The 27,926-nt window shown below is 36.5% G+C and overlaps 3 protein-coding genes across 4 annotated transcripts; 2 read left to right on the top strand and 1 right to left on the bottom strand.

Moving 5' to 3' along the window:
- Positions 1-42: 42 nt before the first annotated feature.
- On the top strand, positions 43-27,926 carry LOC145917826 (uncharacterized). Its single transcript, XM_083003116.1, has 19 exons — positions 43-184; positions 353-442; positions 932-1,020; positions 1,131-1,329; positions 2,016-2,156; positions 2,989-3,156; positions 3,955-4,105; positions 19,792-19,915; positions 20,047-20,200; positions 20,449-20,669; positions 20,736-20,879; positions 21,079-21,157; positions 21,216-21,301; positions 21,455-21,653; positions 21,729-21,866; positions 22,338-22,499; positions 22,679-22,826; positions 23,048-23,228; positions 27,797-27,926. Exons 1-19 carry the CDS (start codon positions 115-117, stop codon positions 27,881-27,883), a joined length of 2,631 nt encoding a protein of 876 aa, XP_082859242.1. The 5' UTR covers positions 43-114; the 3' UTR covers positions 27,884-27,926.
- On the top strand, positions 6,676-9,416 carry LOC145912280 (uncharacterized). 2 transcript variants are annotated; one of them, XM_082999714.1, is made up of 6 exons: positions 6,676-6,905; positions 7,324-7,551; positions 8,071-8,268; positions 8,566-8,683; positions 8,852-8,892; positions 9,069-9,416. In XM_082999714.1, exons 1-6 carry the CDS (start codon positions 6,689-6,691, stop codon positions 9,248-9,250), a joined length of 984 nt encoding a protein of 327 aa, XP_082855840.1. In that variant the 5' UTR covers positions 6,676-6,688; the 3' UTR covers positions 9,251-9,416. The 2 variants fall into 2 exon arrangements, with proteins under 2 accessions (XP_082855840.1, XP_082855832.1); XM_082999706.1 differs by having other exon boundaries at positions 7,324-7,554.
- Positions 14,906-18,076, bottom strand: LOC145913008 (rhamnose-binding lectin-like). Its single transcript, XM_083000517.1, has 9 exons — positions 18,025-18,076; positions 17,818-17,935; positions 17,219-17,391; positions 16,887-17,004; positions 16,263-16,444; positions 15,812-15,932; positions 15,563-15,738; positions 15,233-15,350; positions 14,906-15,077 (listed from the first exon to the last, which is right to left on the bottom strand). Exons 1-9 carry the CDS (start codon positions 18,074-18,076, stop codon positions 14,906-14,908), a joined length of 1,230 nt encoding a protein of 409 aa, XP_082856643.1.

Below are 27,926 nucleotides of genomic sequence, written 5' to 3'. Positions count from 1 at the left end.
ATTTACAGGGGGTTTCCCCATTTTACCAAAATAGATTCGGATTGTTTCGATTTTGTTGCGTTTGTTTTATTTTTCAAAAAAGGTATTGTTTATTACAACCAAAGTTCACATTAGATGAGTGGATTTCAACGATTTTGGAAAAAAGTTTCTGGGAAAGTAAATTCTTTTTTAACAAGAAACAATGGTAGCTATTTTTTGAATCTTCAATACTAACTGTTTCTCATAACACTGGTTAGGTTGTTTGGCAAGCTTGTCATGGTAGAAGGACCACATAACAGTTCTAATCATTCAAGAAATACTGTAGCCACCAGATTTTTTTCCTTTTGATTGATGTTACTTGATGTTTTTCCAGAAACAAGTGAATCATCACTAGATGGCCCTGGCACAAGCAAAAATAAAGTAACAGAAAAACTGACAAACCCTGTCACGTATCCAGTACAAGGTAATTATGTTAACATTTATGTGTTGTGATTAGTACAGTTAGTCATGCTTTAGAGTGATGCATAACATGAATGATTTTATAGGTGCCAACAGCATTTCAATTGTCTTCCTTTTTTGTTTATGTCAAAGTTTGATACGCAAAAATAACAAAAAATGTATTGTATCATGCTATTGCATGACCAGGCAGGATCATGCCATTATATTCAGCTATTGTATTTATCGATCATTAGCTCAGGGGCATCAGTTAAAATCCAGTTCTGTAGCTTGATATGACTTTCTCAGAAAAAAAGTGGCTTTGATCCAGCTTGGCTGCAATGCTTTCAATGGGTGCCAGTAAACCTAACAAACAAAAAATTGTTTGTGAAATCACAACATATGTAGCTTATAACCGTGATGGAAAGGTTTTTAAAATTATTTACCTTTAATTGCAATTGTTATTTTTGTATTGATTAGTAACATTATCCTGTAAAATTGTACGTACATTTTTGAGGTTTTCTCGTTGTTGGGCATGGAAATTGGCGTCAAGGATATGATTGTGTGAAGTATGATGTCACAACAAAACAACACCAACATTTAAGCGTAAGTTTCATTTTTATTTGTTTCTTGTTATACTGGCTTTTACATGCAATACAAATTAGTGTTATAGCTATGTGTCTATTTATGTTGTTAAAGTTTTATTCATGCTTCAGAAATTGAAAATTGCACGGCTTGGTGCAACTTCCGTGAACATTGAAAACAAGGCTTATGTTATGGGTGGCGACTTTCAGTACAACAGTTTTACTCCAAAACGAAGTGGTGAAGTATTAGACCTGAATGGAAAAGGAGATTGGGAGACCATGCCAAACATGTTGGAGGAGCGATTTTATTGTGGATCTGGATATATTGCTGGTAATGTTTGTGTAATATGTTGTGGCAGTGTATTGTGAAAATTATAATTTATTCATAGTGACTGATTATTATGCTACATTTACCACATGATGTAGAATCATCACCATTTTCTAATGTCCTTCCCAGCATGCAGACAAAGCAGTTTTCTTTATACCAGTACTGCAGTATACATAAAAGAATAATTTTTTTACTGACGCGTTTCATAAACACATACAGCTAAGCAACTATAAATCTATAGCTGCAATGACTAATCTGTTTGATAGTCACTCACTTTCCAACTCTACTCCTGTTGCTATAAATGCATTAAAATAAGATTAATTTGAAAAAATAATACTAAAAAAAGCAGTAGCTTTTTATACAGGATCAGCCTGGCTTATAAATCAGGAATATATATTTCGCCCCATGGGCATCTTCAGTTCCTTCAGTAAACACATTGAATGATATTAAAAACGTCTTATTCAAATAGGATTTTAGTATTATAAAATAAGTTGCAGTGATCGCTAGGCCTGCATCTGCAGTTTTGGGTAGATCTCAATATTTCAATTTTTAAGTGAGTTTGAAAAAATAATGTTTTTTTTATCCTGCTGCACTGATGTCACACCAAGCTGCCTGCAGGTCACAAAATTAACTTCTATGTTTGTGTTGCATCAGGGCTTCTATAACATATTTGTCAAATCTGCTTCTAGGTTGCATTTATGTCACCGGTGGATCGAACAGGAAGGAAGTTCTTTCATGCAGCGAGAAGTTTGACGTTGACAAAAGTGAATGGTTTTCAATCAGTGACATGTTGCACAAGAGAAGAGAACATGGGACTGTTGCTTGCAATGGTAAGAAATTTTATCATAATCATTATCAAAACATATATGATTTTGTCATAGTAGCATGTACAATTTTGCAAAACGAATATGTCACTACAGCGATAAGAACCAACTTGTGTTGAACCGAAAGCACGTGTTGAGACGCTGACTGGAAAAAGTGGTGTAGTTAATAAGATGGCGAGACTGAAACAATACTATTGCAGTTGTATAACCCATTGCTGTACAAAACAATGATAGCTTGGCTGAAAAAAATGCAGCTTACTGTAATCTAGTACAATAGTTGGTTGGTTAGGTTGAAGGTGTTGCATGGCATAAACAGACCCAAGGAATGTTTGCAGAAAAGAATGTGGAGTTACTTGAAGAGAAGGTGTTTCTTCAAACACTAAAACTTACCATTCCATGCAGCAATGCAATAGTACCTCATAGGCGTCGATTCCTATCTCCCAGAGAAGGCCAGCCTAACCTGCGAAATACCCAGGTTAGGCTGCCTACCCTGGATTTGGAAAGTCTCCCTCGTTCTTTACTGGAGTGCTTGATAGTATTATTGTTTTGCGCACGCCCGGTACCAGATTGGTAATATATTTGAAAACGACGATGGCCAAGAAGTAAATGTATGTGCATAGGGCATGTTTAGTTCTCACATGTGTATGAAATGTGATTTACACATGATTCTTGTTGGTCTGCACTAATTTGTGTTATGATACTGTGTTGATATTTGCCATGTTATTCTGGGCTTTTGTGTTGTGCAAAAATAGTTGGAATTGATTCATAAAATTGTTCATTATTTTGTTTTTTCAGAATGGTCCTGTAATGAAGTTGTCACGATGTTTTTTTTTTCCAGGTTCACTTTACTGTATGGGAGGTAACGATACAATGTTTGACAACATACCTTTATCATCATGTGAACGCTATGACGTGGAAACAGATACATGGGTGAAAATAGCCTCTCTCAAAGCAGCAAGAGCATGTTTAGCATGTGTTGAGCTTGGAGGAATGATATATGCCATTGGTAAGAAACATTTTGCCATGCAGTTTGGTTGAGAAATACACAATAAGGGACATGTTGGTGGTTCTAAAATGCCTCACACAAAATGTCAAATCAAGTATTGACATTGCTCCTGATTATTTTTAGTGTGTTTATTCAATATTCTAAAACAGATCATTGATATTGGAGAAACTGGTTTAGTGAATTACAGATAATATTTATTTAGGGCTTTTATAAATCATAATAAACAATAAGAAAGTATTTTATTTTAAATTAATCCGCATTTTCAAAATCTAAGGAGTAAAATGTGAGCCAGAAGCTTAATCATACCGAGAATCAAAAGTTTTACCCAAACATATGTCAGCAACCTGAAGTTTAAAAAAATTTTCTCAATTTATGATATGTGTGAAAAAAATAGTGAAAACAAGTGCAAAAATGTGGCTTGGGACTTTGGTCAAAATAATGTAATATTTGTGCAAAATTATAAGACATTGTGGAAAAATATGACCATGACAAGAATTTCCCGTAATTTTTTTGAAATGATTATCATTTTGTTGGCTGTACGAGGCATGGCTGAGCTTAAAAAGACTGTCAAACTATAAAGTTGGTATTTTTGTAAATGAATGTGCATTTTAATGCTGAATACTGCCCAAGTTTGCCAGAAGGGCAGCATTCAGCAATAAATATACCTGGCAGTGGCAGCATCAGTAACAGTGCATTTTAATATTCAACAATACATTTTGGAATTTTACTGAATGAGACAACCAATAAACCTAAAAGAAATTTGAAAAAGCTAATATTGTGTATATCGGTCTTTCATAGGAGGTGCAACTCATCGTCGCAAACAGTTGGCCACAGTTGAACGATACTCACCCAGCAAAAACAAATGGGAATATGTGGAATCACTAAAAATACCTCGTCAAAATCACTGTGCTTGTGTTGTTCAAGACAAGATCTATGTTATTGGAGGAATGTAAGATATTTATATAATTCTTTTTGTCAAGCTAATTTCCTGACAGAGTTTTATTGGTGTTTAAAATTTTATTGCCCTCTTCTGTATAAAGTTACCTTGATTTCAACAAAATAGCAATCCACAAATTAAATGCAGTTTTGGGAGTTAATTTATCACAATTAAAATGTTTTTTTTAAAAATGAGAATTTTGTGTGTATTTTGACCATGTTATTTGTTTTCACCTTAGAGGCAATATTGGAGTTACAAATCAGGTGGAAGTTTATGATCCTGCTTCGAATGTTTGGGCAACAGAGTTTGAGAGCAATGATGAAATTTGGGGTGCTACTGCTGTTGGAGTATAACTTTCCACAATACATGATACTGCTGCATGCCACATGTTTATTTGGTGTCTAAGGCTGGTAAAATTTTATGGACATTTTTCCACAGGCAAGCCGCTTGTTTGTGGCTCTCTGCTTTTGTCATCTTTGTATGTATAGTTTAATGCAACACAGTTTTTATCGCGGTGCAGATCGTACACTATTAAAGTAAATTTTGGCAGCGTGCAAAAATATAAGTTTTTCCTCTGTCATAAAGAAAGACGAAACGTAGCAAAGCATCCGGTGATGCACCAAATTAAGGCTTGAATAGGCAGGTACACATGTGCTGTTGCCAGGGCGATCAAAAGCGTTTTTAGGGCAGTTTTAGTGCATTTTTAATCACTTCAGTCAGCTAGTCATTAGGTGATAAGTGTAGTCCAAAAGTTAGTTAAACAAACATCCAAATATTTAGGTGGAATTTGGTCCATATGGTCGGACAAAACTGCTGCAAAATGTAGGTTGGTTTAGTGAAAAAAATCAGTCACAAAAACCATACCCGATTTGCAATTTAGTCTCCACGCAATGGCGACAAAATTTATCATAGGAAACTTGCTTTGGCAGCTTCCAAGGACTGTTCCTGCGTTCCTATAGGTATAGGACATAAGATCCTCCTGGAGGCTCCTTGCTGTGCATTTTCCTATGCAGCTAAAATCATTTTTTTCCGTTTACGTAGAACTAGTATAGGCCCTCATGGGTCACAAGCCGCAGGCATCGTTTTTGGCAAAAAAGCAATTCACTAGGCTTCTGTATTAATGCTGATAACCCTCAACACTTGATTTGGGGGATTTAACACAGATGTGGGGCCTGCATAAATTGTCTGGTTACCGATTTTGGCAAAGGGTATGACAACGCAGGCGCAATGGGTCTGTCGGAGACCGCCAGAATACTTACAACCAACCACAGTTGCATCAACCTGCCGGTTTGGAGGCATCGGAAAACGAATCTTTGCTCGAGAAAGACGCCAACGACCGAAATACATAGGACCGGTTGAACAACGCTGATCATGTAAGTGGGAAAATAGCGGTCAGGAAACCCAATATAAATCTGCGTCTTTGGAAGAACATCATCACCATTCATCCTAAATTCGTTAACACGCAGTTTTGTGTGAAAATAAACTACAACTTTTATTTGCAAGAACTATACCTAAGCCTGGAGAAGTTTCGCCAGATGGCAGTTTGACGATCGGTTAAAATATTATCTACGTGGCTTTTTGCCCCAATAGGTCAGATATTCTAAATTTAAACAATGCCTGGCAGCAAAGTAACATTCTAAACTTATTTTTTTGTTACCTTTTGTATACTTTTGATTGGTTATGTGTTTGAAGAACGACTAAACGTCAATGCGGATAAATTTTTTATTGAATGTCCTTGTATGGCTATCACCATTGTCACCCATTGTGTCGGCGGAACGCTTGCATGAGCAGGAATGTGGGAAAGGAAAATAACTCAGTGCAGGCTGACGTGAATTGATGATCATGGGGTAACGTAAAATATAAATGGTGAGTTACCAATTTTGTAACACGATAATGGAAATAACAGTTTTACAGACCAAAGAGTAGAGTTTTACCAGCTGTTTGGTTTTGTTTGTTGATGTCATCTACGGTGCTGTCATCACTGAGCTTGGTCGGTTTGTTTACAATTTTCTTGGATGCTTGGGGGTCATGCGTTTCATGTCAGTGGAGGAGTATCAACCTTTAGCCCGTTATAAACGTCGTTTCATGTTGTACTGTGTAAGTGATGGAAGTGAGATGTACCGAGTGGTGTGAGGAAGATTTACTCTGCGTCTGTGATTTTCCGCTTCTACAAGAAGATCATGTAAAGCTGTGTTCAATCATCTCTTTGTATATATTTACTCGCTATTTATGATGCATTGTAATGTTAGGTTTACTATGCCACATTTTTATAGATAGTTCCATTGTTATTCCAGTTTCGCTTAACTTCTTCCGTGTTTCATATTGGAAGTAACTGACTTCCCATATTTGAAATTCAGCATCACTCAGGGCATGCAGTAATGTTTCATGCAATGGCACTTTCAGCATGGATTGGAATTCAGGTTGTCTCGAGGTTTGGTAGGTCTTATTATTTACTGTTGTCAATTATAGTGAAAGAGGAAAGGGAAGCATTGTTTCTTAAAGAAAATGAAAATGGATGAAATATTGAAGAATCGTTTACAGCTGACTTAATAAAAGTTCTATTTTTGAACCTTAGTGTTACATTTGAACAAAAATATGAAACATTTGACTGCGGTTTTGTGCATAATCTTCCCCCACGTCGTCGTATCTCAATCGTGGCGCACTTTTAATGAAAGCAAATTTTTAATCGGAAGCAAAGTGAATTCGTACGAAGAAGGAGAACGAGCCTGCAATGAACAAGGTGCACATGTGGCCAACGTTAAAACAGAAGATATATTCCAATTTTTAAAGCAAGAAGTACAAAAAATTAAAGGTGAATTGTAATTTTTGTTTTAACAGTGGTATATGTTTAAGTAGATATTTGCTTTCCATGCAAAAGTTGCGTCATAATTAACAATTAGTTCACTGGCATCGCAGCCAAACAAAGTCGCCAAGCTGGATCAGCCACTAACGACAATGTGTGCTCTATAATATAAATGACGTCACCGAAGTGTGAGGTTTCGATCCAATAATGTTGTGGCGCTTGTAAACTTTTTACAATACACATCCTTCAGTGGTCGATCATTTATAAGTTTCTTTTCCTAAATGGGTTTTTACAAGTGAGCGCATGAGTATGCCAGGCGTTACTACTATACAATTTCAACAATACCTCTCGAAAGAACGGTGCAATGCGCACATTAGACTTTGGATTTTTTCAAAACTGTTGCCAATTTCCCTCATTTTGTATAAAGAGTCCCCGCACTCTTTCTACATTGGAGCAACAAGAGTTCCAGGTACGAAATACTTCCAGTGGACGGATGGAAGTAATGTTACGTACGGGAAGTGGCGACGTCACCAACCTACTAATCAACTTGATGAAGATTGTGTTAGAATGGGTAGTTATTCTGTTGCCGACCAAATATATGAATGGTGGGACACCAAATGCACAAAAATTTCAAGATATATTTGTGAAAGAAACCGTGGTAAGAGCGAATTCTTTGACCAACAATTACTTCGAACATGAAAGCTTTGAAGCAGCTAAAACATGTTATAATGTTTTTCTTGCTGCCAGGCATATTGTATCTTAATAATCTGTTCTTCTGGCATATATAAAAACGTACCTTTATTCCGACGTTTCGCCTGTTATACAACATATTATTAAGTTAAAACATGTTATATCCAAACGTGTCGAGCAGGATTGTCTTTGTCTACGACGAAATGTTGTTAAATGAATGCCACAATAACTCGAGTCGATCTGTGTTTAAAACATTACTATAGCATATGTTAGCAGTTACTTCATAGCTTTGGCATCGATATTTAATGCCCCTCGATCCATATGATACTATTTCCGCGATACACTAATTTTCGTTTTCCCTAATCCTGTACGTTTTTCTTTTGCTCCACAAACTCGAAAATGCCAAGCCTACCCATTTCAACAATGTTATGTTTGGAGTGGCCTTTGATTCCTTTTTAAGTGCTTGACTTGTGTTGTGTCAAAGAAACCAACAAAGGAACCACCAGATCTATTACCACAACAACAACTAGATCCGCCACCACAACCATCTCCTCATCGCTAAACACTGAAATCATCCACAATGTTACCACACTTGGAATGAAAACCAGCAGAGCGACAGTCGGTAACAAATCTATGCCAACTATGAAGCTCTCAACCACACAGTTGGACTCTTTTCCCCAACGTGAGTTAAAAAAAGGATCCTCTTCAAGCAACTTCAACACTTTATGCTTATCTATAACACAGAGGTTCCCAACCATTTATAAGATCGCACACAACAACATATATTAAATAAATGGTCCGATAACGATGAAATCACAAATCTACATCCCACAAAAAACAGCGACTATTGTTTATATTCCCACTTAACAAACATTGCTTAATCGCCGCAAAACGTGAATCCACTATCCAAGTGTCCATTAATTTATTCTGTTTCATAGTAGTGGTCACATTCAACTTATTAATCTTATTCCTGTTTCAGTCACAAAAACAAAAAGCAACCTGGCTATGATAATTGGTTCGATTTTTGGAGTCGTCGTATTAATTGGTGTTATATGCGTGGCAGTCTGTATGACGTCACAACGGAGTAGAAACCAGAAGTGAGTTTCTTTTTTTTTAAACTGATGATTGTGATGATATATTCCTTTTTTTCTTTGATTCTAGTTTAAATATTGGCTCTTCACTACACTATTTGTTTTATGAGCGTTCACATAATTTTGAATAGTCAACTTCGTATTTTTGGTTGAATTCAATGTCATGCTTTTTAGCGCACGTGGAAATACACACGATCCGAACGCCCGGGCAGAGGGTAAGTAAAATGACCAACTCTGAAATGAAGTGTGATTCGAACTTCACCAAATATCTACTACAAAACTAATTACCACAAAATTCAAGCAAAAATTTCCTGAAAGATTTGTGAATTTAGAATGTTGGATTTGTGTCGGTAAATTTTTATTGATTTTAATTTTCTTTTTCGTTGACCAGCTGCTGACCTCAACCAAGATGTAGTTTACATTAATCAGAATACTGTCCAGTATTACAACTTACAACCATCCAGAAACCATCCACCGGACCAACCAAATCATGACGTCCACTATTGTGAGGTCATCAAACACCCTGTATACGTAAACACCACAAACGAATCTCCTTACGTTAATTGCAATTAGATTACTGTCGGTTTCAAAGTGGTCGCGAAGTCTCCAGGAAAGCCTCTGGAAACTGATTTCTTGCTTATATTTGTCATGTTGATACTAATCATGATATTTTCCACATATTTTTAAAGATCGTTATAGAAAATAATAGAAATTGCCAGCAGGCGACACCGCTCTATTGCCAACCGACCAAATACGTCATCATGTACTTATTTCTCCTGTCGTTGACTTCGAATGCGGAAATAAATCCATCCAAAGACGCGTTGTGAGAAATGAAAGACTTGGCATCATTTTTGCTGAATTCGTTTGAAAGTAAAAGAACTGATCTACGCGGAAGTTTATTCCCTTAATTTTGATACTACTCGTTGAGATAGTAGGATACGGTTTGATGTAAATTTGTAGCTTGAAACACGGTATGGAAGATTCAGTCATTGAAAGCAAAAGTTTTAGCTGTTGTTAAGTATGGTTAAGTACTGCAAGCATGTTGATTGTTTCAACTTAAAGCAGTGATTCCTAACTTCCACGAACCGATGACGCACTCATCCCTCACAACAAGTTACAAACGAACCGGAAAAACGTTTTCCTTTCTTTAGAGATAATCCTGATACAGTTTTAGTCGTAGTATCTAATTTTTGTTCAAAGACATGAATATGAATTTGGTGTTGTCATTGACACTACTGCCTGTTGTCTTCTCCCAAACTTGGTATAAACATGGGACAAGTGAATATTTGATTGGGTCAAGAGCGAACAAAGTCAACAGCTATTCTAAAGCAGAAACTGCATGTGAAAGATGGAACGCACATGTAGCCAACGTCAAAACGAAAGATATTTTTGATTTTTTGGTGGCTAAGATTGGAACCCTAAAAAGTAAGTCTTGTTTTGTTCACAATTTGATTATTGTGTTGTTGGATTGTTAGAAAAAGGTAAAATGCAAACTTACATATGTGAAGTTTTCCGCTAAAATGAAATTAAATATGGAACTAAATTAATAACACGTGTTTGATTTTAGACCCACCCTATTCCTACTTCATTGGAGCGAGACGAATTACTGGGACAGATAACTTTGATTGGTCAGATGGAACAATTGTTGTAAACGAACAGTGGAGGAAAAGGGGGAGATGGAACGAACCAAACAACTTCAAAGGAAAGGAAAATTGTGTGACTATGGGTTATCGTTTCCAGTTCGACCCAAAGTTGCAATGGGTTGATGTTAAATGCAAATATGCGTCACGATACATTTGTGAAAGATTTTCAGGTGGGATGCCTTAGGAAGGTTTTAACAAAAAATATGTACAACTATTAACATTTACAGGAAAAACGCCAACGTACTGCTGTAAAATATATGAATGACTTTCTTTCAACAATGTCAATCATATCAATTAACTTGCCGTATTAAGCACTTCCCATTCAAATTTAATCCTAAATTTAATGTATTCAAAAGAAACAAAAAATAAAACATAGTCAAAATATTATTCTCAACATTACGTTTAAACAAAGAAACCTAAGTATATTTTTCTGGTAAAAGTTGTCATGTAAACACTGTGTTCACGATCAAACGTCGAATGTTCCTTTTCTGAAAATTGATGGTCTGTTATAATCGCTCTATAATAATTATTATTGTGGTTACATAAATATAGAAGTTTTTAAATTGTGTGAAGTGTGATACAACACGTTTGCATTCAATGGGGTGATTGGTTACATCATGATATAAGACCTATTTACAGTTTCAACGACGTTAAAAGCAACTACAACGTCATCTAGAGCTACAACACGTCCTGTCAAAGAAACCACCACAAAAACCACCAGATCTATTACCACAACAACCACTACATCAGCCGCCACAGCCACTACAACCATCTCCTTTCCAGTAAACACTGAAACCATCCGCAATGTCACCACGCTTGCAACGAGCACCAGCAGAGCGACAGTCGGTAACGAATCTATGCCGACTGCGAAGCCTTTTACCACGGTTTTGACTCCCTTGCATAAACGTGAGTTCTAAACTTGACGAGTTTCAAATCAGCTCTAACACTTCAACTTGCAAACTCTCTAGCACATAGGTTTCCAATCTTTTTTTGCTCATGAACTCTATTTATAAACCACCCTGGACGTATTGTCTCGAATTAAGTCGTGCATTTCTTTAAATAAAGGATAATTGTGACATAACGAAAAAATTTTAGGAAAAAAAAAACAGTTTTTGCATTCACGCACCCCCTGAAACCATCCCACGGACCAATTGGGATCCGCGAATTCAGGTTGGGAACCACAACTCCAATATAAGTTTGTGTGATATTTTAACTCACATGTGTGTCGTATGCGAGCAATGATGTGTATTTAGAAGAAAATATGACAAAATATATTCATGTGCTAGAAACACTAGAAAGCGTTAATCTACCCATTGTGATTGGTTCGATTGTTGGTGTCATCGGCATAATCGCTATTATCTGCATTGTTGTTTTCATCGTGATCTCACAAAAACGTAAGGCTCAAAGGTATGACCCCTTTTTTTCTTAGACCAGTCTGTGTAAAGTGTTTAAGTCAGTGGAAATAGATTTGCAATGCAAAGTGACCACTGTAAACTGTCTACATGTGTATGTTTCACTATATATTTTTAGTTTATTGTTAGACATAATACTACCGTGTATTTAGGTCTGTGCCCCCAAGAGAGTTACAGTCAATTGCCAACAATGCAGATGGTAAGCAAATAAACCTAAACAAATTCAATCATTCTGGGTAAACCGAGATTTGTAATGTCAAATACTTAACTGGGCAAAATGTCATTGCAGCCGCAGACAACTACGAACAAGAAGCAACATACGCCGAAATTCCAACCGAAACCCACGTCAGCCTGCAACGCAAAGTTGCTTATGAAAACGTCACACATCCTCAATACAATCTCTATGACGTTGCCACAAATCCGGAAGTAGCAGGCTGTTCCGATACCAGTGGTCGCCTAAACGATTGCTATGTCTACAGCACGGTGCAACGCGATGGAGGCGACAAGGATACTTACAATCAACCTGCCGGTTTGGAGGCATCGGGAAACAAATCTTTGCCTGAAGAAGACACCAATGACCGAAATACGTACGACCGGTTGAACAACGTTGTACATATGAGTGGGAATACCACTGCCTCCACCTCTGCCGATCAACTTTACACAACAGTCAGGAAACCCAACAAAGCACAGAGTCCCTGAAAGAACATTATCACTACACAACCTAAATTCGTTAATATGCAGTTTTGTAATCACATTTTGTACATACTATTATTAGTAAATGTGTTTGATTAACGTCTTAACGTCGCGTTGCGTTCAAATTGTGCTTGTTTGACTACTGCCCAATGTATCTACACAAAGACCGATGTATTCGTAGCGAAAATAATACTGTTTATAGATTTTCCCCAAGCTAAATGTGGACTACAGGGCAGAGTAAATAATACATTCTAGAGCTGGACGATTATCCGAGAGTATTATGTAAATAGCAGCTCAAAGAAAAAATTCTTGAGACTGTTACATTTTGTGAATTGCGCCTGTGAGAGTCCAGCGCACGAATAATTGTATAAGACGTTGCATGACTCATGCTGTGAATTGTTTTTTTACGCACGTCTTAATGTTATTACTTATTTCCAGTTTTGTGTTGTACCCTTACATAATTTTGTCATATTCAAAATTTCCGTGTGATTTTTTTTACACTCGTTTATCAATCCTCGTAATAGTTTTGCAATATAAACGGAAAGTGTCAGTATATTAGATAAGTGTGCGTTGTGATCAACTACATTCTGTGAAGATTACTTGTTGTCAGAAACAAATGCAATTAGCCGATGTTGCCTTTAACAACGACTACCTAAACTTTCTTTGTCGACTTAAACACGAAGGCGGAAATTAAAAGCACCCAAATACGTGCTGTGACTAATAAATTACTTGGCTTTATTTCAGCTGATTCGCCACGTGGGAAAATATCTGATTCATCCAAACTACGTAGGAGTTTTTATTCAAAAACGTTTGTGTATTCAATACAAGCCAATCTAAGACCAGTTGGAAGCGGTATGTCATTTAGCATTTGCAACAACATGGATTGTAACTGAAACTCAATGACCGTAAGCAACCTAAGTGTTGCAGCTACGGCCTCATGTAAACTTATCACGCTTGAAAGGCTAGTGGTAAATGCATGAAATCAGACACTTTTTATGATATTTTATTGTTAGTTTAACCCAAATTTTTTTGTGAGAAAATATTCGTGTTCCATCTGAAAGTATGACCCTACATTTGGCTGCGTTATTAGCACTATTGCCTGTCGTCCTGTCCCGACCCTGGTACAAGTATGCGAAGTGAATGTTACTGCATGTCAAGGATATGGAATGCATTATTTTGTTAAAATTTTATGGTTATGCCTACAAATCGTGTTAAATTGGTTGCATTTGATTTACGATCTTATTTTTTAGTTTTATTTGAATATACTCGTGTAGATGCACTGGTTTGTGTTCTGCAACACCTTCTGTCATATGCACGTTGGGGCGCGCTTCTATTATTTAACAATTGTATTTACTGTAACATTTAACACAAAAATCTATAATTTTTTTTCCCAACAGGTGTGTGCTACGAATAACATAGCAACTCATAGTTTTCTTTAAAGCCCAACATCCATGGGCTCGTTATAAAAGAAACGCTGCTGTTTTTGTTGCACTTATCAAAAGAATCGTCAGGAGCGTCAAGAACCGTCAAACTTGGAAGTTTTAACTAAAGCTTTTTGTAATGATAAAGTGCAGATATTATTACAGTTAGAACTTCATACAGAGGATCATTTTCTGGTATTCGTGCTTCCAACCAGCAACCCACTTAACGCAAACATTAACTCTAAACATCGATGCAAAATTAGTACTGACAGGATGGATCTGTTTAATGTTAATTGTTGTTTGAATCGTTCTGTTAAGTTACATGTTTGGTTGTTGAATTGATGCTGAAATTTATTATAGGCCGGAAAGCTGCAGACAGGGTGTGTACACGCACTGTTTCGACCTGTAAGGTCCCATCAGTGCAGCTGTTGAGTGGCATTGTGCTAGCTTTTACACTAGCAGGCACACTAATCTCCACTTTGTGGTACCTTTCGGTCAACGTCGAACTTATTATAGGCCTATCTGCGAAAATGGTATATCGACATGGATTATTGCCATCGATATATCAACAACTCTGCCGGCAAAACTTAATGAGAATCCCCAGATCAGAGATTCTCAAACCCTTCAGGCTCATGGCATGCTTCGATCCTCTTAATTCGTTTGCCAAAATTTTACGTCAGTTCAAATATAAACGGAAAGTACAGGTGACACACCTAAACGGCTTCATGGCACATAGTTGAACCCCGTAGTTATATTAAATGATGATTAAGTTGGGTTGAAGTCTAACCCAGTCTATTTTCAATTCAATTTTTCTAGGACAAGCCTTACGTAACACCAAGGGAATAGTTTTTGTTTACTTTGCACAAATACTAAGTCACTCTAGGGACCATCTTCGCATGAAGCGTTTGAATTTAAGTAGGTTTATGTAATTTTTTTAATTTCCTTCAAATACAGGAAAACATTCCAAAATTTAACATCACTATTTTCAAATATATTGTTTTTACCAAAAATTCGCAAAACCAACAATTGCGCAAACGATACCCAGAATTAAGAACACGACTAAACGCAGGTGTAATACATCTTGATAAGCTTGTTCGTGTGAAGACAAGGGTCTCCGAACACGGAGTTGCTTGCGTGCAGATTACACATGTTTCGGTTATCGCAGATCTCCTTGAGCATTGCAAGAGTGTCAGGAAACACACAGTCAGTAGTGAACACGTTACCGGGACAGCTAAACGTGAAAGGCATTTTTAATTACAAATCATGTTTTTCACGGTAATATAATAGTCAGACCCATGAAGACAAACATACTAATGCCACAAACTTATATTCAGTTCCCTGTATCAAATTGACAGTGTAAAAGAAGGCTCATGTTGTGTTACTTACGTAGCAACATCCTTATCTCTGCCGTAAAATCCATCCTCCACCGCAATGTGCATTCCTTCAGGACATTGGACCGTGACAGAGTTGCGGTGTTCGCAAGCAACCACAAGATTCTGATTGGCTGCAATTAAAATAAAAAACTTGTCATGTTTGTTTAAATTTTCTTCTGATAAAAATTGAATCAAATTTTCCATTTTTCATCATAAGCAATTTAGTCCATCTCATGCAGTCTATTGGACAAGATTAAAGCCCTCTTATTGAGTAAACACTAAAAGGTTTTAAGTAAAACCTGAGAAAAACATGCTTAAAAATGTTTTGCATTCTTTTCCTTACGAGGTTTAGCACAATAATAGTCGAGCTTTATAAACTTATCGGTGTTGATGCAGGGATCACCAAAGACCTTGCTAGAAGCTTGCAAAAGGCATGATATCTCGTTGTTGCAGTTGCATGTAAGGTAAGCTGAGGAATCTTCGGCTTTGCAATATGTGGTATACACATTTCCTGGGCACCTGACCATCCGTAACGACAGTTATAATGACGTTGCAAGTGTCTGTGCCCCATTTAGTGTCGACAAGCACTTACGATTGTGTTTCATCACGTCCATAGAAGCCTTCTGCCACTATTATTACTTGACCTATAGGACATCTGATCTTGACGTCAGCACTTTGTTCACAAGCCAATGCGCGTCGTAACTGTATGACGGCTGGCGCTGTGAAAATATGTGATAATTCGTTAAAATTCTTGATAAAAAATGAATATTTTCAGATAGAGATAATTATCGTTTATTAATTGTTAAGATTTAAAGGGATATTTGATGGTTTATCTACACGTGACAATCATTGACAAATGTGCAAAGTTTTGTTAGGAATATAGAAAATATAACTAGTTGAGAAAATATAACTAGTCGTGGTTAAGAATATTGCTATGAATAAAGTTAGCAACATTCATATGTGAATTAATGTTTGATTTTTATGTTTGATTTCCAGCAATCCTCTAATAAATAATGCCTTGTATTAATGTAGTCACAACCGACCTGCTTCTGTTTGAACGCAATAATATTCTATTCTGATAAGTTTGGAGGTGGACAGGCACGGATCACCAAAGATGTCATTACTTGCTGAGATGGTGCACGATCGCTTGTTGTTGCAAGTCGTACGCAAGATATCCAATGAACCATCAGCAGCACAATTCGTAGTAAAGATATTTCCTGGACAACTTAAACGCATAACATAAGCAATAGTGTCTCCACCTTGTTTTCACAGTAAGGTTGCATCTACTTTGGTGCCCAACGGGTGACGGTGATTGTATAGTCACCACAAAGTGGAAGTCTTTGCTTGGCCGTTTGGTCAGCAAAGTCGTCTGAAAGTCGCACTAGCTTCACTGATGAGACCTTTTAGGTCGAAACAGTGGCCATCTGTCTGCAGCTTACACAACTTAAACGCATGTTATGGTTTTTGGAGTACAGATTTTTACATTTTGGTATTGAAAAGTTCCCTCACAAACTAACCTTAGCAAAGTTGTTTGCGAAGTAGATAAAAAATATCTTTGAAAGATATTAAAAAGCCTGTGGGTAAATTTTGACACCTCAACAATACTAAAACAACTTTGACACTAACGTATTGATCAAACTTATAACAACAAATATTTGATCAGTTACCCAACGCCGTCGTCTCGGCCATAAAATCCCTTGGTTATTATAATGACTTCATCGGTTCTGCATGAAATTGTAATACTTCTGTCTTCGCAGACAATCGCTTTCCGGGGCTTGTAACGGACTACAAAAGACAAAAAACAAGAATGAATAAGTTTTGCAAATGAGACTCACCACAACCATTTTCCACTATCCTGTTAGCAGGAAAAGTTAAATTTAAACGATGGTGTGACAGCAGTTACCGAATTTGTAAAAGGTCAAAACTTTTCCGAAAAAACACTGCATGTAAAACTTTGATACAACACTGTAATGTACTGCATTGTTCAAAGCAAGCATACCGTGATCCACGCATTTGTAATCCATCCTAGCATATTTTGGGACACCACGGCATGGATCACCAAATATTCTGCTGTTAGCGGCCAGTGTACATGTATTTTGATCCTGACATATCCGTTTTATTTTCTCCAGGGAACCTTCCGCAACGCAAGTGATGTTTCCGGAATAATCGCATCTGGCAAACACTTTCACAGTCACTACACGCAAAATGATATGAAAGATTGATGCTTGATCAATATGTATTCAAAACGGAAGTTTAAATTGATGATTTTTTAGTTTATCAAAAGTCATGCGCCATAAGATGCCTTTTTAAATCACTTGCACAAAACCACTAATTTGACTTGTTCAACCATTATTGTACGGTGTGTTTTGAAACTTGTGCAGTGCTTCAACATATTTTAGTTTAGTTATTGTAACGTGATGACCTGCGTCACATAGGGACATTAACTGTGTAAGATTTCGATGGTGCCCGCGAGACTTTACCCTTCGCAAGTAAGTTATTTGACTCACGGTGTTATGTAGTTGGCTTGGAACTTCGTTTACCGTTGTATGAAATATGAACTATGTGACGTAAGCCATTACGCAACAGTTAGGAACTTACCTGTGAGGCTCTCTCTGACCGTAAAAAGCTGAACAAACATCCAATACCTTTCCCACAGGACATGTTACTGTAACTTCCGAATGCTCGCAAGTAAAGACCGTTTGTATCCCAGCTTTAACTGTAAAGTAGAAAGAACATTTGTATCCACAAAACTAAAGACTACAAGCAATATACAAGACATCAGGTTATTGAAAGATTTGTGGTTACCTGTAATTGCACTAAAAATTATCACCAAGAGCCCGATTACAATCTTCGACATTTTTTGATGAACTAAATTGTGTATGTGGGTATACCTGTTTCTTTGAAATTGATAGCAAAAGATGGAAAATTAAAAAAATACGTTTGAAAACAAGAAGTAAGGACGATGATGGTCTACTGGTAAACCTCAAATTCTACATTAACAGCTTTGCGAAACGATGTTTATTTGTTTCATATGCTTGTCTGTCTAATGAAACCATTTCTCAAGTCGAAAGCATTATCGACACCACTCATATCTTGTCAAAATAGAAGTCCAACTCGAAATTAAATGCCAGCATTTTATATAACCTGATGATGGTATTACTGTCTGATACTCCCACTTCGGTTACTTCGCTATGAATCCGTGTATCTACAAGTATTTGTACAAGTATTTGCAGGAACGCTGTTACCGATAATTCGATCATGTTAACAACCCCAATTACGTCAAAGGACAGTTTGCCCAGTTATCTAACTAATATGACCTCGTTACTCCTTTAAAACAAGATGAAGTTTGATGGCAACCACTAGCAGGTGAGAGATACAGGTCACTTTCGTATTTTGAACGCTGAATGGGACATCAGGTTGTGGATGTTTAGTAAAATTTAGATCAAATGGAAAATATCTATTTTAATAAAACTGACCACATTTCGGTTCGTTAATCGTTATATAGAGGCACTTAACAGGAAAGAAAAAAGCTGCCTAATATTCATTGGCGGAAGTAATCGATTTAAAAATATTGCAATCGAATGTTCCTGAGTAAAGTAATTCATTTAACATTCTGTTTACCACATAAAATGTTCTCCTATGCCTATGTCACACCACACCTATGTTCTTGTATTATATTACTTCAAGCGCCTCATGACATCATGTGACCAATCAGCGCTCAGTACGGAGAGCTTTAAAAAGCCCAAGCTCTACATGTAAAGTCTAGTCTACTCGATTCTACTCGATTCTATTCGCTTCTATTCTCTCAACATTCTATTGAAGAGTTGCAATATACCGTTTTAACGAAGCCGATGACAGTTTCCGAGACAATTAGAGTTATTTACACTATCCTAATAGTATAGAGATAATTCCTTAATTGTCAACATGTATATTTCATATACCTGGTAGGATTTACTGCACTAAAGGCACTCGCAAAATTAATTTAATTCAAAGTGCTGCATTGTACAACGCAGCTTTGGTAAGACAACCGAGTGCAGAAGGTAGCGAACACATCCGTAATATTTTACCTCACCAAAAAAGCAACTATTTATATTAGCTAAGTTACCGCAGGGTTTTAATCTTGTAAACTGTGCCCTTTTTTCAGTGTGACGCATTATGTGTAGAAATCGTACTTTAAACAATAGAAATTCTATTTGTTGCAACTTTTGTTTTCCACAAGGGAAATTCCCTAACGGTTTTATAGTTCCTCAAAGCATATTTTTGACAAAATCCGTGTTTAAACAAGCTAAACATTTCCTTAAAGGTTTTTCAAAATCACAACCTTGTATTGAATTGTTTAATATTTTGCTCTGTATTTCTATTGAGGCATTACAGTGTAACCTTTGTTTAAACCAGACAAGCTGCTGCTACCCTTTATGACTGGTATAGCCTATTACAAAATATGGACATCACGGACAATGAAGTCATGGAACATCAAGCCAGGCTTGCACAGCTTTTGGACGAGTAAGTGATTTTTTTCGCAATCTGCATGCATACCAAACTAACATGTAAGTTTTGTAACTTTTTGCTTAGAGATCGAAATACTGAAGATAGCACTTGTGATTTGATTCTAAACTCACAGGGAAAGGAGTTTCATGTTCACAAAAATGTGTTGATGGTTTCATCCAAGTATTTCAAAACCATGTTCACAGTTGAGGTAACACATAAAAAAAATTAATAAGTCCCCAATTTACAAGCAGTCAAGACCTTTAAATTGGGGAAACACAAAGGTTCTATTTCTAACCTAACATGTATCTGCGTTGTCTCTTCAAATTGGCTTGTTTACAGATGAAAGAAAAATATGCAGAACAGGTTGTCATCAAACAAATTCCACCAGAACGTCTTGGGAATATAATTGATTACATTTATACTGGCAAAATATCTGTTAATGAGGAAAATATGTTGGATGTGATTGAAGATGCAGAATATACACAGTTGGAAGGTATGTATAGGAGTTGGTAAATGCCATTTAATGAAGTTCTGTGAAATATCAGCTGTTTCAAAACACTTTCTATTTTGTGTAAAATTTGTTTCTGAATATCAGGAATAACTTACACAGAATTGATAAATGTACATAGTACATCACTGTTCCATGAATATTTGTTATAAATGATATTTACATTAAGCACACCTTGGTTTTCAAAACTGCTTTTCACTTGGACATGACGTTAAGTGCAAATTAATTTACAGATTTAAAGTTAATTTGTGCGAAGTTCATTCAGTCAGTGGTAACTCCTGACAACTGTTTGAAACTTCAATTGTTTGGTCAAACACACAACCTAACTGATGTTTTGGAAAAATGTGAGCAGACAATAAAAACAAGTTTTTTACAAATATTGCAAAGTGCTTATTTTTTGGATCTTGAGTATGAAGAAATGGAGGCTTTTGTCATAGAAAAAAACAATAATGTGGTTCGTTGAATTTTATTTTTTGTTGCTAACTTGTTGTGCCTAATACCAATATCATGTCGACATTAGAATAGTGAGGAAGCTGCATTTAATGGAATTGTCCAGTGGGTTAACCATGACAAAGTGCAACGTGAGGAGTTCTTTGAGAAACTGTTTTCTCTACTTGATCTTTCAGCAATGTCGAATTCCTTTCTTGCTGAAGTTGCTAAACAAGTAATGTCTAGTTTCAATTTGATGATCTATTTGATAAGTGAATGTCTTTGTCATGTTTATTCAAGATTTTGTGTATAGAATTTTCCATGATGTATCACAGTTTCAGTTTAATTTGAGTGGTATGTCGGTGAACTAATTTGATGAGGTTTTATATCTTATGTGCACAAACAACAAATATGTGCTATTTTTTTTCGTATAGAGTTTAGTTGTTTCTCATCACTCATTGTGTAATTCGTTGATTGACACATACATAAGTATTACTACTTTCTCAGACACAGGTAAGACAAATGCTTGTACAACTTTTGTGCTTCATAAAATAATGACTTCAAACTCTAGGTAAGATTCTTGTAATGGGTGGCGAGACCTCAATGAATGAATGTGTGAAGTACGATGTAGAAAGTGGTCAATCAAAACAAATGCCAGTAAGTTTGCATTATGATTTTCATAAGATATTCACAAATCAGATCTTAAAATATATTTTATCAGTTACCTAAAATACAAGACTGTTGCTCATACCGGATTTTTATATTATTGAGTTTAATGCAAAATTATATTTTTTAAATGATTTATTGCAGCAGTTAATCACTGGCCGATGTGGCCAAACATCAGTGAAAGTGGAGCGGAAAATATATGTGATAGGTGGTGCTGAAACTAAAAATGCGACAAAAATTTACAGCAGTTGTGAAGTTTTGGATTTGAACAACCCAACTACATGGAATGCAATCAATGACATGATTCATTGTCGCACATATTGTGGTGTAGGATATACTGATGGTAAAAAACTTTTTTTTTAAGTTGTTTTTCTATAATTTTTGAAACTATACGTATTTGACAAGATTTTAATGCTAGGGATCATGTTTGTTACTGGTGGTTTCAATCAAAGAGCCATGACAAGTTGTGAAAAGTTTGAAATTAGTACCAACAAATGGATGGAATTTGCTGACATGATTCATGCAAGATATGGTCATGGATGTGTTGCATATCAAGGTCAATGTTTGGATAATATACCTGCTTACTTGAAAAATTAAGGCATAACTTTCAGCTTTAAAAATATACCTGATTTATGTTAATTTGGTTGTGGTATTACGCTATTAAAGGAACAAGTATCACAATTCAATTAGCTAAACACAAGCACTGAAAAACGTTTTGCAACATATCAAATATTCTGAAAACATTTCTATTAATATCGTTGGAAAACATTGCTTTTAAAGAACATCCGTTGCGTGTCTTTTGTGGCATCAAATGTAGAAAATATGAAGTTTACTACAAGTTATTCAAACTGAATATTTGTAGGATGACGTCTATATTTTGTGTATTTAAAATATAATCGATCTGGGTATTTCCTCCTCTAAATAATAAAAACTAAGGCAACATAAAATGTTATGGAGTAAGATAGATGGAAACCAATCTGTAAGATGTATATTTCCTATTAATTAATAGTTAAATCTTGTAACCCAGGGGCAATTTATTGTATCGGAGGTATGGATAAGGACGGACAATACACAAAATCATGCGAAAGATTTCTCAAATCTGACGACAGGTGGAATGAAGTTGCATCACTTAATGAAGGGAGGATGTATTTTGTGTGTGTTGTCTTGAATCATTGTTTTTATGCTATAGGTGGGGCATAGAGTACATAAATTAAAAAAAATGTATTTGTGAGTTGTGACCACATTCCTAAAAATTGTGTTTCGTTCTGTTTACTTAAAGCAACAAATTTTCTTCATACCACACACCTATGCTTCAATTTTGTGATTTATTTTCATTCTAAATGGTTGTTGTTTGGTTTGTTTATTAAGGTGGAATGAATAACAACAATAAAGATATTTCAACGGTTGAAAAGTATGATCCCAAAGTTGATAAATGGGATTATGTTGCACCTCTTTTGAAAGCTAGAAGCGGCCACTCTGCTTGTGTTTCTTCTGGAAAAATTTTTGTGATTGGAGGGTAAGTGTACACTAAAATATGTACCAAGACTAGAATGTAGTTATATTAAATGCCTGTTATTTTATTTTATAATGTGACATGTGCGGAAAAAACGCATTTAGTTTTGCTTTCAACATTTTGAATTTTAGATTTGTAATTAATAAGACAAATATATTTCGATTTCGAGAAAAAGCATCCTCATGATCTATAAAACAAAATTACAAGAAGTGAGTTAAAAAAAGGTTCACTACTGCCTCACAACACTCCCTGCACACAACTGAAAACCTGCCACGTACAACGGATGGAAGCGTTAAGAAATATGGAAAAGATAGAGACACGGGAAAAGTAAAAACACAAGAAAGACAAAAAAAGAGTGTCTCTGTCAAAACAATTGGGACATGGAAACGAATCATTTACATCGCGGTAAAATTATTTTTTCGTATATTTATGTTGGCATTTATTTTATTTTACCGTTTGCCTTCGGCCACGTCTAAGTTTGCAGTGCATGGTTCTTAACAAATGTGACCTCGCTCGTAGCATAGTTCAATTGGTAGATGTTTTGAAAACGAGTGTGGATGACTGTCAGGAACAATATGTGGGCCAAACGGAAAATAGTTTTGCCACTCGTTGGTCGAGTCACCGTGCCACATCTCGTTACGTTAGCTATGATCGCCAAGTAAGGACCTGTGCAGGGGGCGATCCTGCCAATCATGCTATTGCATAAAACATCAGCTCAGGTGGAACAGCGTGGGGCCTGGTTAGCTTAGGGACGTGGGTTCAAACCTTGTTTTTTTAAATCTAGCTCCGACTTGTTGGCTGATCCAGCTACGCTGTAATGCAACCTAATGCTAAAATTTATATACAAAAAATGATTTTACCGTGATGTGAATGACGCGTTTGCTTGTCCCGATTATTTTGACAGAAACACTGTTTCCCGTGTTTTTGCTTTCCCCGTGCTCTTTATCTTTCCCATACGTTTCTCAACGCTTCCACCTATTGCACGTGACAGGATTTTAGTTGTCTTGGGCGTGTTGTGAGGTAGTGGTGAGCTTTCTCAATTTAACCCCACTTCTTGTATTGTTTTTAAAGGCACAGAGGACGCTTTTTCTCAAAAGCGAAATATATTTGTCTTATATAGCAATACTGACAGATTTTAACCTGGAGGTTTACGTTTCTGTGATTGTACTATAACTATACATAAGGTGGAAATCGTCAGGGCCAATTGGAACAGATAGGGAATTGATTCCCAAAATCAATTAACAAGTAATCACACATAACGTGATATTTCAAAACAGTAAGACTGCGGCATTAATGAGCGGATGATATTATTATGAAATTTGTCATAGGTATTACAGTTCTGTGGAAGTTTACGATGCAGAAGCAGACTCTTGGTCTGAATGTTTTGAAACTAAAGAGTTGTTCAATTTCGCAACTTCTCAAGCTATTTAATTACTTGTAGTATTCTTTTGCTGATTAAAAGTAAATTTAAGCTGATATTTACATTCATATAAATATTTTTTTTACCAGTTTTACTGGTAATTGCATGTGCTCTATTTTGGTGCATTTGATTCATGTTGATTATTGTTTCCTTTTCGTTGGATATAAACATATAGATTTCTTTTCCTCAATACCTTCCACATGCGGAAAGATCATTTTACGTGTTTTAATTATTCATTCTTGGTGCTTTTTAAATTGTGGACGTTTTGTTTTGATTGCAGTGGTAAAATACGCTGGATTATGTGCAACGCATGTGTGTTGACCCGTCAGACTTCTTGGCGTAGAATGCAATGATTTCGCGTTTGCAGAAGGCTAGATCAACACTAAATTTAAACCAACATCTCTGTACATATAAACCAATATATCACCGACATGATAGGTGATAAACTATCACAGGTCAGTAGATCGTTGTCCGAGGATCCTCGACAACTTCTGAATACGCGGGATGTGTAATTGACAAATCACGATTTTTGAAAACAATTTTACACAGTTTACAATAGACTTGGCAACATGAATATTTACAGCAGGTCACAACCTTGTTTTATGTTAAACAAGGACAACGTGACAACCGGATTATGAACCGAAATTTATTCTGCGTTCGCTCAGCAACATTTGATTTGATTTTGCTTTGGAAAGCATTTAAAGTGCATGTGACACGGCCATGACAACTTTGCGTAAAACTAAAGGTACATCTACAACAAACATATTTCCAAAGTTTTTCGGTTATACGTCAACTAAAAATGTAGAAAACTGCACGGAAAGTAGCGGCGACCAAAAATCGTAAACCTTTTGCGCTGTGGCGAAATTGACAAAAAAATGCATTGTTTACATAGGAGAAGGCGCCTTATATTGCAGATATCGAATAGTTTCAAACATAGGAGAAAGTTCAGATTACGTTACCTCAAAGGTCAGTACCAGGTTACACAAAAATATGTCACTGTGATGTCACAAACCAAAGGCTTATTTGTCCGTAATTATGACTTTAATTTGGTGATTCCAATATTTCTAGTTACAACTATATTGCGAAAAATACATTAGTGGTTGATTGTGGCGAAATAAATAAATCATTTATGGCGCGAACTCGTAGGCAACGATACTGCCAGGCAAAAAGTTGTACTATGACAGAATAACTGTGTTGCATAATCAGCTAATTTGATCGGTTTTTCTCGGCGGTCTTTGCCAGCCTCAAAATTTAATTAACCTACTTCTATCTTTTGCTGTGAGTGGACGAAACGACAATGCTAAACTAACGGTATGTCTCTGTTGTGTTTTCAAAAGTTTATGTATCACGTTAGCGATCATAAATGCTGCAACAACAAGAACACCCTGTCCCAGTAACTGTTTTATAATTACACAACTAAATAAGACATATTAGGTCGAAACGGTGGCCATCTCTCTGCAGCTCAAATTAACATCAAAATCCGTTTGTTGCACTTTCGTGCTGTCCCCTGTTTAATGCAAAACTATATGCTAAACCAGTTTTACAATGTTTTCCATTCCTACGCATAAGGCTTGCTGCCAGCACTCTCACGACCAAAGCGCCTTCTATGACGTCACGTATAATATAAAATAATCTCGCTTTCGCACAATTTCGTTCGCAGCGGTAAAAAACGCGACTTTGATCAGCTCAGATACCAGTCGCCGTATCAAGCTACTTTTTTGCCAAAAATGTTTTAAAGTTATGAACATCTCTTAGTTTAATTATTAACATGTTTTATTTTTCCGTGTCACATGCACTAATTCACTTTCTATGCCCAAATGTAAACGTTTGAATTATGAACTTTTCAAATTCTAAAAATCTATGTGGAACAGCCACGTTTATTGCATAGAATGTGTCCGAATATATCATAACGACTAACAGCATGGATGGCGCAAGTCTTGGAATCCTTAAAACCCACTGCAACATCCAATATATCTGTGTCTTCTATAGCAATGTGCTTAGCGGCCCACGACTTTTTTGATTGTTTTGTGGACTGTACAAAAAAATAATGAATTTCATGGTTAACATAGTTGTCCGCGAACTGAACATTTTCAATTGAATCAACTGCATGTCTGCTAAAATATTGTCTGCAACTGTATGTCTGGGCCAGAACTGGGAGTGAATGTTCATTAATTAAACATTTGAATAAAATCGAAACCAAGTGCTCACATTTTTAACGTGGTGAAAGGCTCCCATGAACGCGCGATGAAACTTAACTGAGCGAAACACTTTGTACCCAGCATAACTCAATAAAGTAACAACAATTCCAAGAGAAACCATGCCCTGCTGAACAAGAATTTTCATGGCGTCATTTTCTTGGCTCATTTCATCAAATAGGGCTTCCACCTTTGTTCTTGTGAGGAAATGGTTGATTTGGAATTACTTCTCCGAGAAACTCACACAATGGTGTCCAACCTTGTGAAACCTCGTACACAAGTAATTTGTCTTTGGGTGCTTTCTGTAATAATCATATAGCAAACAAATAATTTCATGAGTTTATCAGTAAATACTTTTTAAGCATAACTGTAGGCCGCATCTCTGTATTTCTATGGAAAAGACTTTCCCGGTTGGGAATTGCCCTTCTTGAACTCCTGCGTAACAGAGTAAAATTGTGTGTAACAATGCAATGGGTCATGCATGGGCGCCAGTGTTTTGGTTGAATGAGCGCAGATGAACAGGCTGTTACCAGGGCGATTTTCAGCGTGTTTGGGACAGTTTTACTTTGGTTTTCAGGGCTATTAGTCAGGCAGTACATTGGTAGAGGATGCTGTTGTACATGTAGCTGAAAAACTACCCAAATATTGAGGTTGATTTTGTGAAAAAATGAATCACAGAAAGTATGTTCAATTTGTGATTTTCTGTTAGTGCCGACCCTTGGCAAGGAATTGTGGCCAAATTTATAATGGAAATAACTACTTAAACTGCTCCCCCGGGGGCATTTTGACCCTCTGTTGGCCATTATTTTGGCCAAAAAAGCAGAAAAAAGTGTAGGTTTGTTTTGTGAAAAAATGAATCACAGAAAGTTACCTCCATTTGCGATTAAGTGAAGCCACCAACCCTCCTCTACACAATTCATGAAGAATTAGATGTCTTGTAATTGTCTTGGGGCCCCACCGGGGCTGTTTGTACACCCCCTAGGAGTGACAGTTTAGCAGTTAGCCTTTGCAAACCCATGCAGCTGCAATCAATTTTTTTTTGTTCAGCAATAGTAGTCCCCCTTCATGAGTCATCAGACCCGCCAATTGTTTTTGGCAAACAAGAGAAACTGTAACCAGGTGCACAATGACAAATGACTTCCAAAACTCAATTTTTAGGATTTAATTGTGAGATGCGGCCTGTAGTGCATGTAGGATTTTGGGTTTGTGTTTACCTCTATCACGTAAATATTGTGTTTTCTATATCTTTGTTTGAGCATTCTTTCACTGAACAGAGTAACCTTGTTGCTGGGGAAGCGGGCCAGCTCGATGTATGCTTTGACTGGAAATAGTCGGTAAAAGTTGGAATTTTTTTACAGATAGAACCTACATGTGTGGTAATCGTAACTTCGTCGAATCCACCAAGCAGGACAAAAGATGCTGAAAAGCCACATCATGTAATTTGAATGATATTCGTCAAATTGTCTAACCAGGCTTTTATACCACTCA

The sequence above is a fragment of the Ascidia mentula genome, chromosome 1 (genome assembly GCF_947561715.1).
Source record: "Ascidia mentula chromosome 1, kaAscMent1.1, whole genome shotgun sequence".
Taxonomy (NCBI): Eukaryota; Metazoa; Chordata; class Ascidiacea; order Phlebobranchia; family Ascidiidae; genus Ascidia; species Ascidia mentula.
The sequence above is the reverse complement of the archived record's forward strand: the minus strand, read 5'-3'. Positions and strand labels throughout refer to the sequence as shown.

Excerpts from the sequence above, each read along its gene's own strand:
- LOC145917826 (XM_083003116.1), top strand. The coding sequence starts at position 115 with ATGAGTGGATTTCAACGATTTTGGAAAAAAGTTTCTGGGAAAGTAAAT. Across the intron at positions 20,880-21,078 it reads TTGCTGAAGTTGCTAAACAA|AGTTTAGTTGTTTCTCATCA; the intron begins GTAATGTCTAGT and ends TTTTTCGTATAG. Across the intron at positions 21,867-22,337 it reads TGGATGTGTTGCATATCAAG|GGGCAATTTATTGTATCGGA; the intron begins GTCAATGTTTGG and ends CTTGTAACCCAG.
- LOC145912280 (XM_082999706.1), top strand. The coding sequence starts at position 6,689 with ATGAAACATTTGACTGCGGTTTTGTGCATAATCTTCCCCCACGTCGTC. Across the intron at positions 6,906-7,323 it reads AGAAGTACAAAAAATTAAAG|AGTCCCCGCACTCTTTCTAC; the intron begins GTGAATTGTAAT and ends TTTTGTATAAAG. Across the intron at positions 8,684-8,851 it reads CAACGGAGTAGAAACCAGAA|CGCACGTGGAAATACACACG; the intron begins GTGAGTTTCTTT and ends CATGCTTTTTAG.
- LOC145913008 (XM_083000517.1), bottom strand. The coding sequence starts at position 18,076 with ATGTCGAAGATTGTAATCGGGCTCTTGGTGATAATTTTTAGTGCAATT. Across the intron at positions 17,005-17,218 it reads TTACAAATGCGTGGATCACG|TCCGTTACAAGCCCCGGAAA; the intron begins GTATGCTTGCTT and ends TGTCTTTTGTAG. Across the intron at positions 15,351-15,562 it reads CTATTATTGTGCTAAACCTC|CCAATCAGAATCTTGTGGTT; the intron begins GTAAGGAAAAGA and ends TTTTAATTGCAG.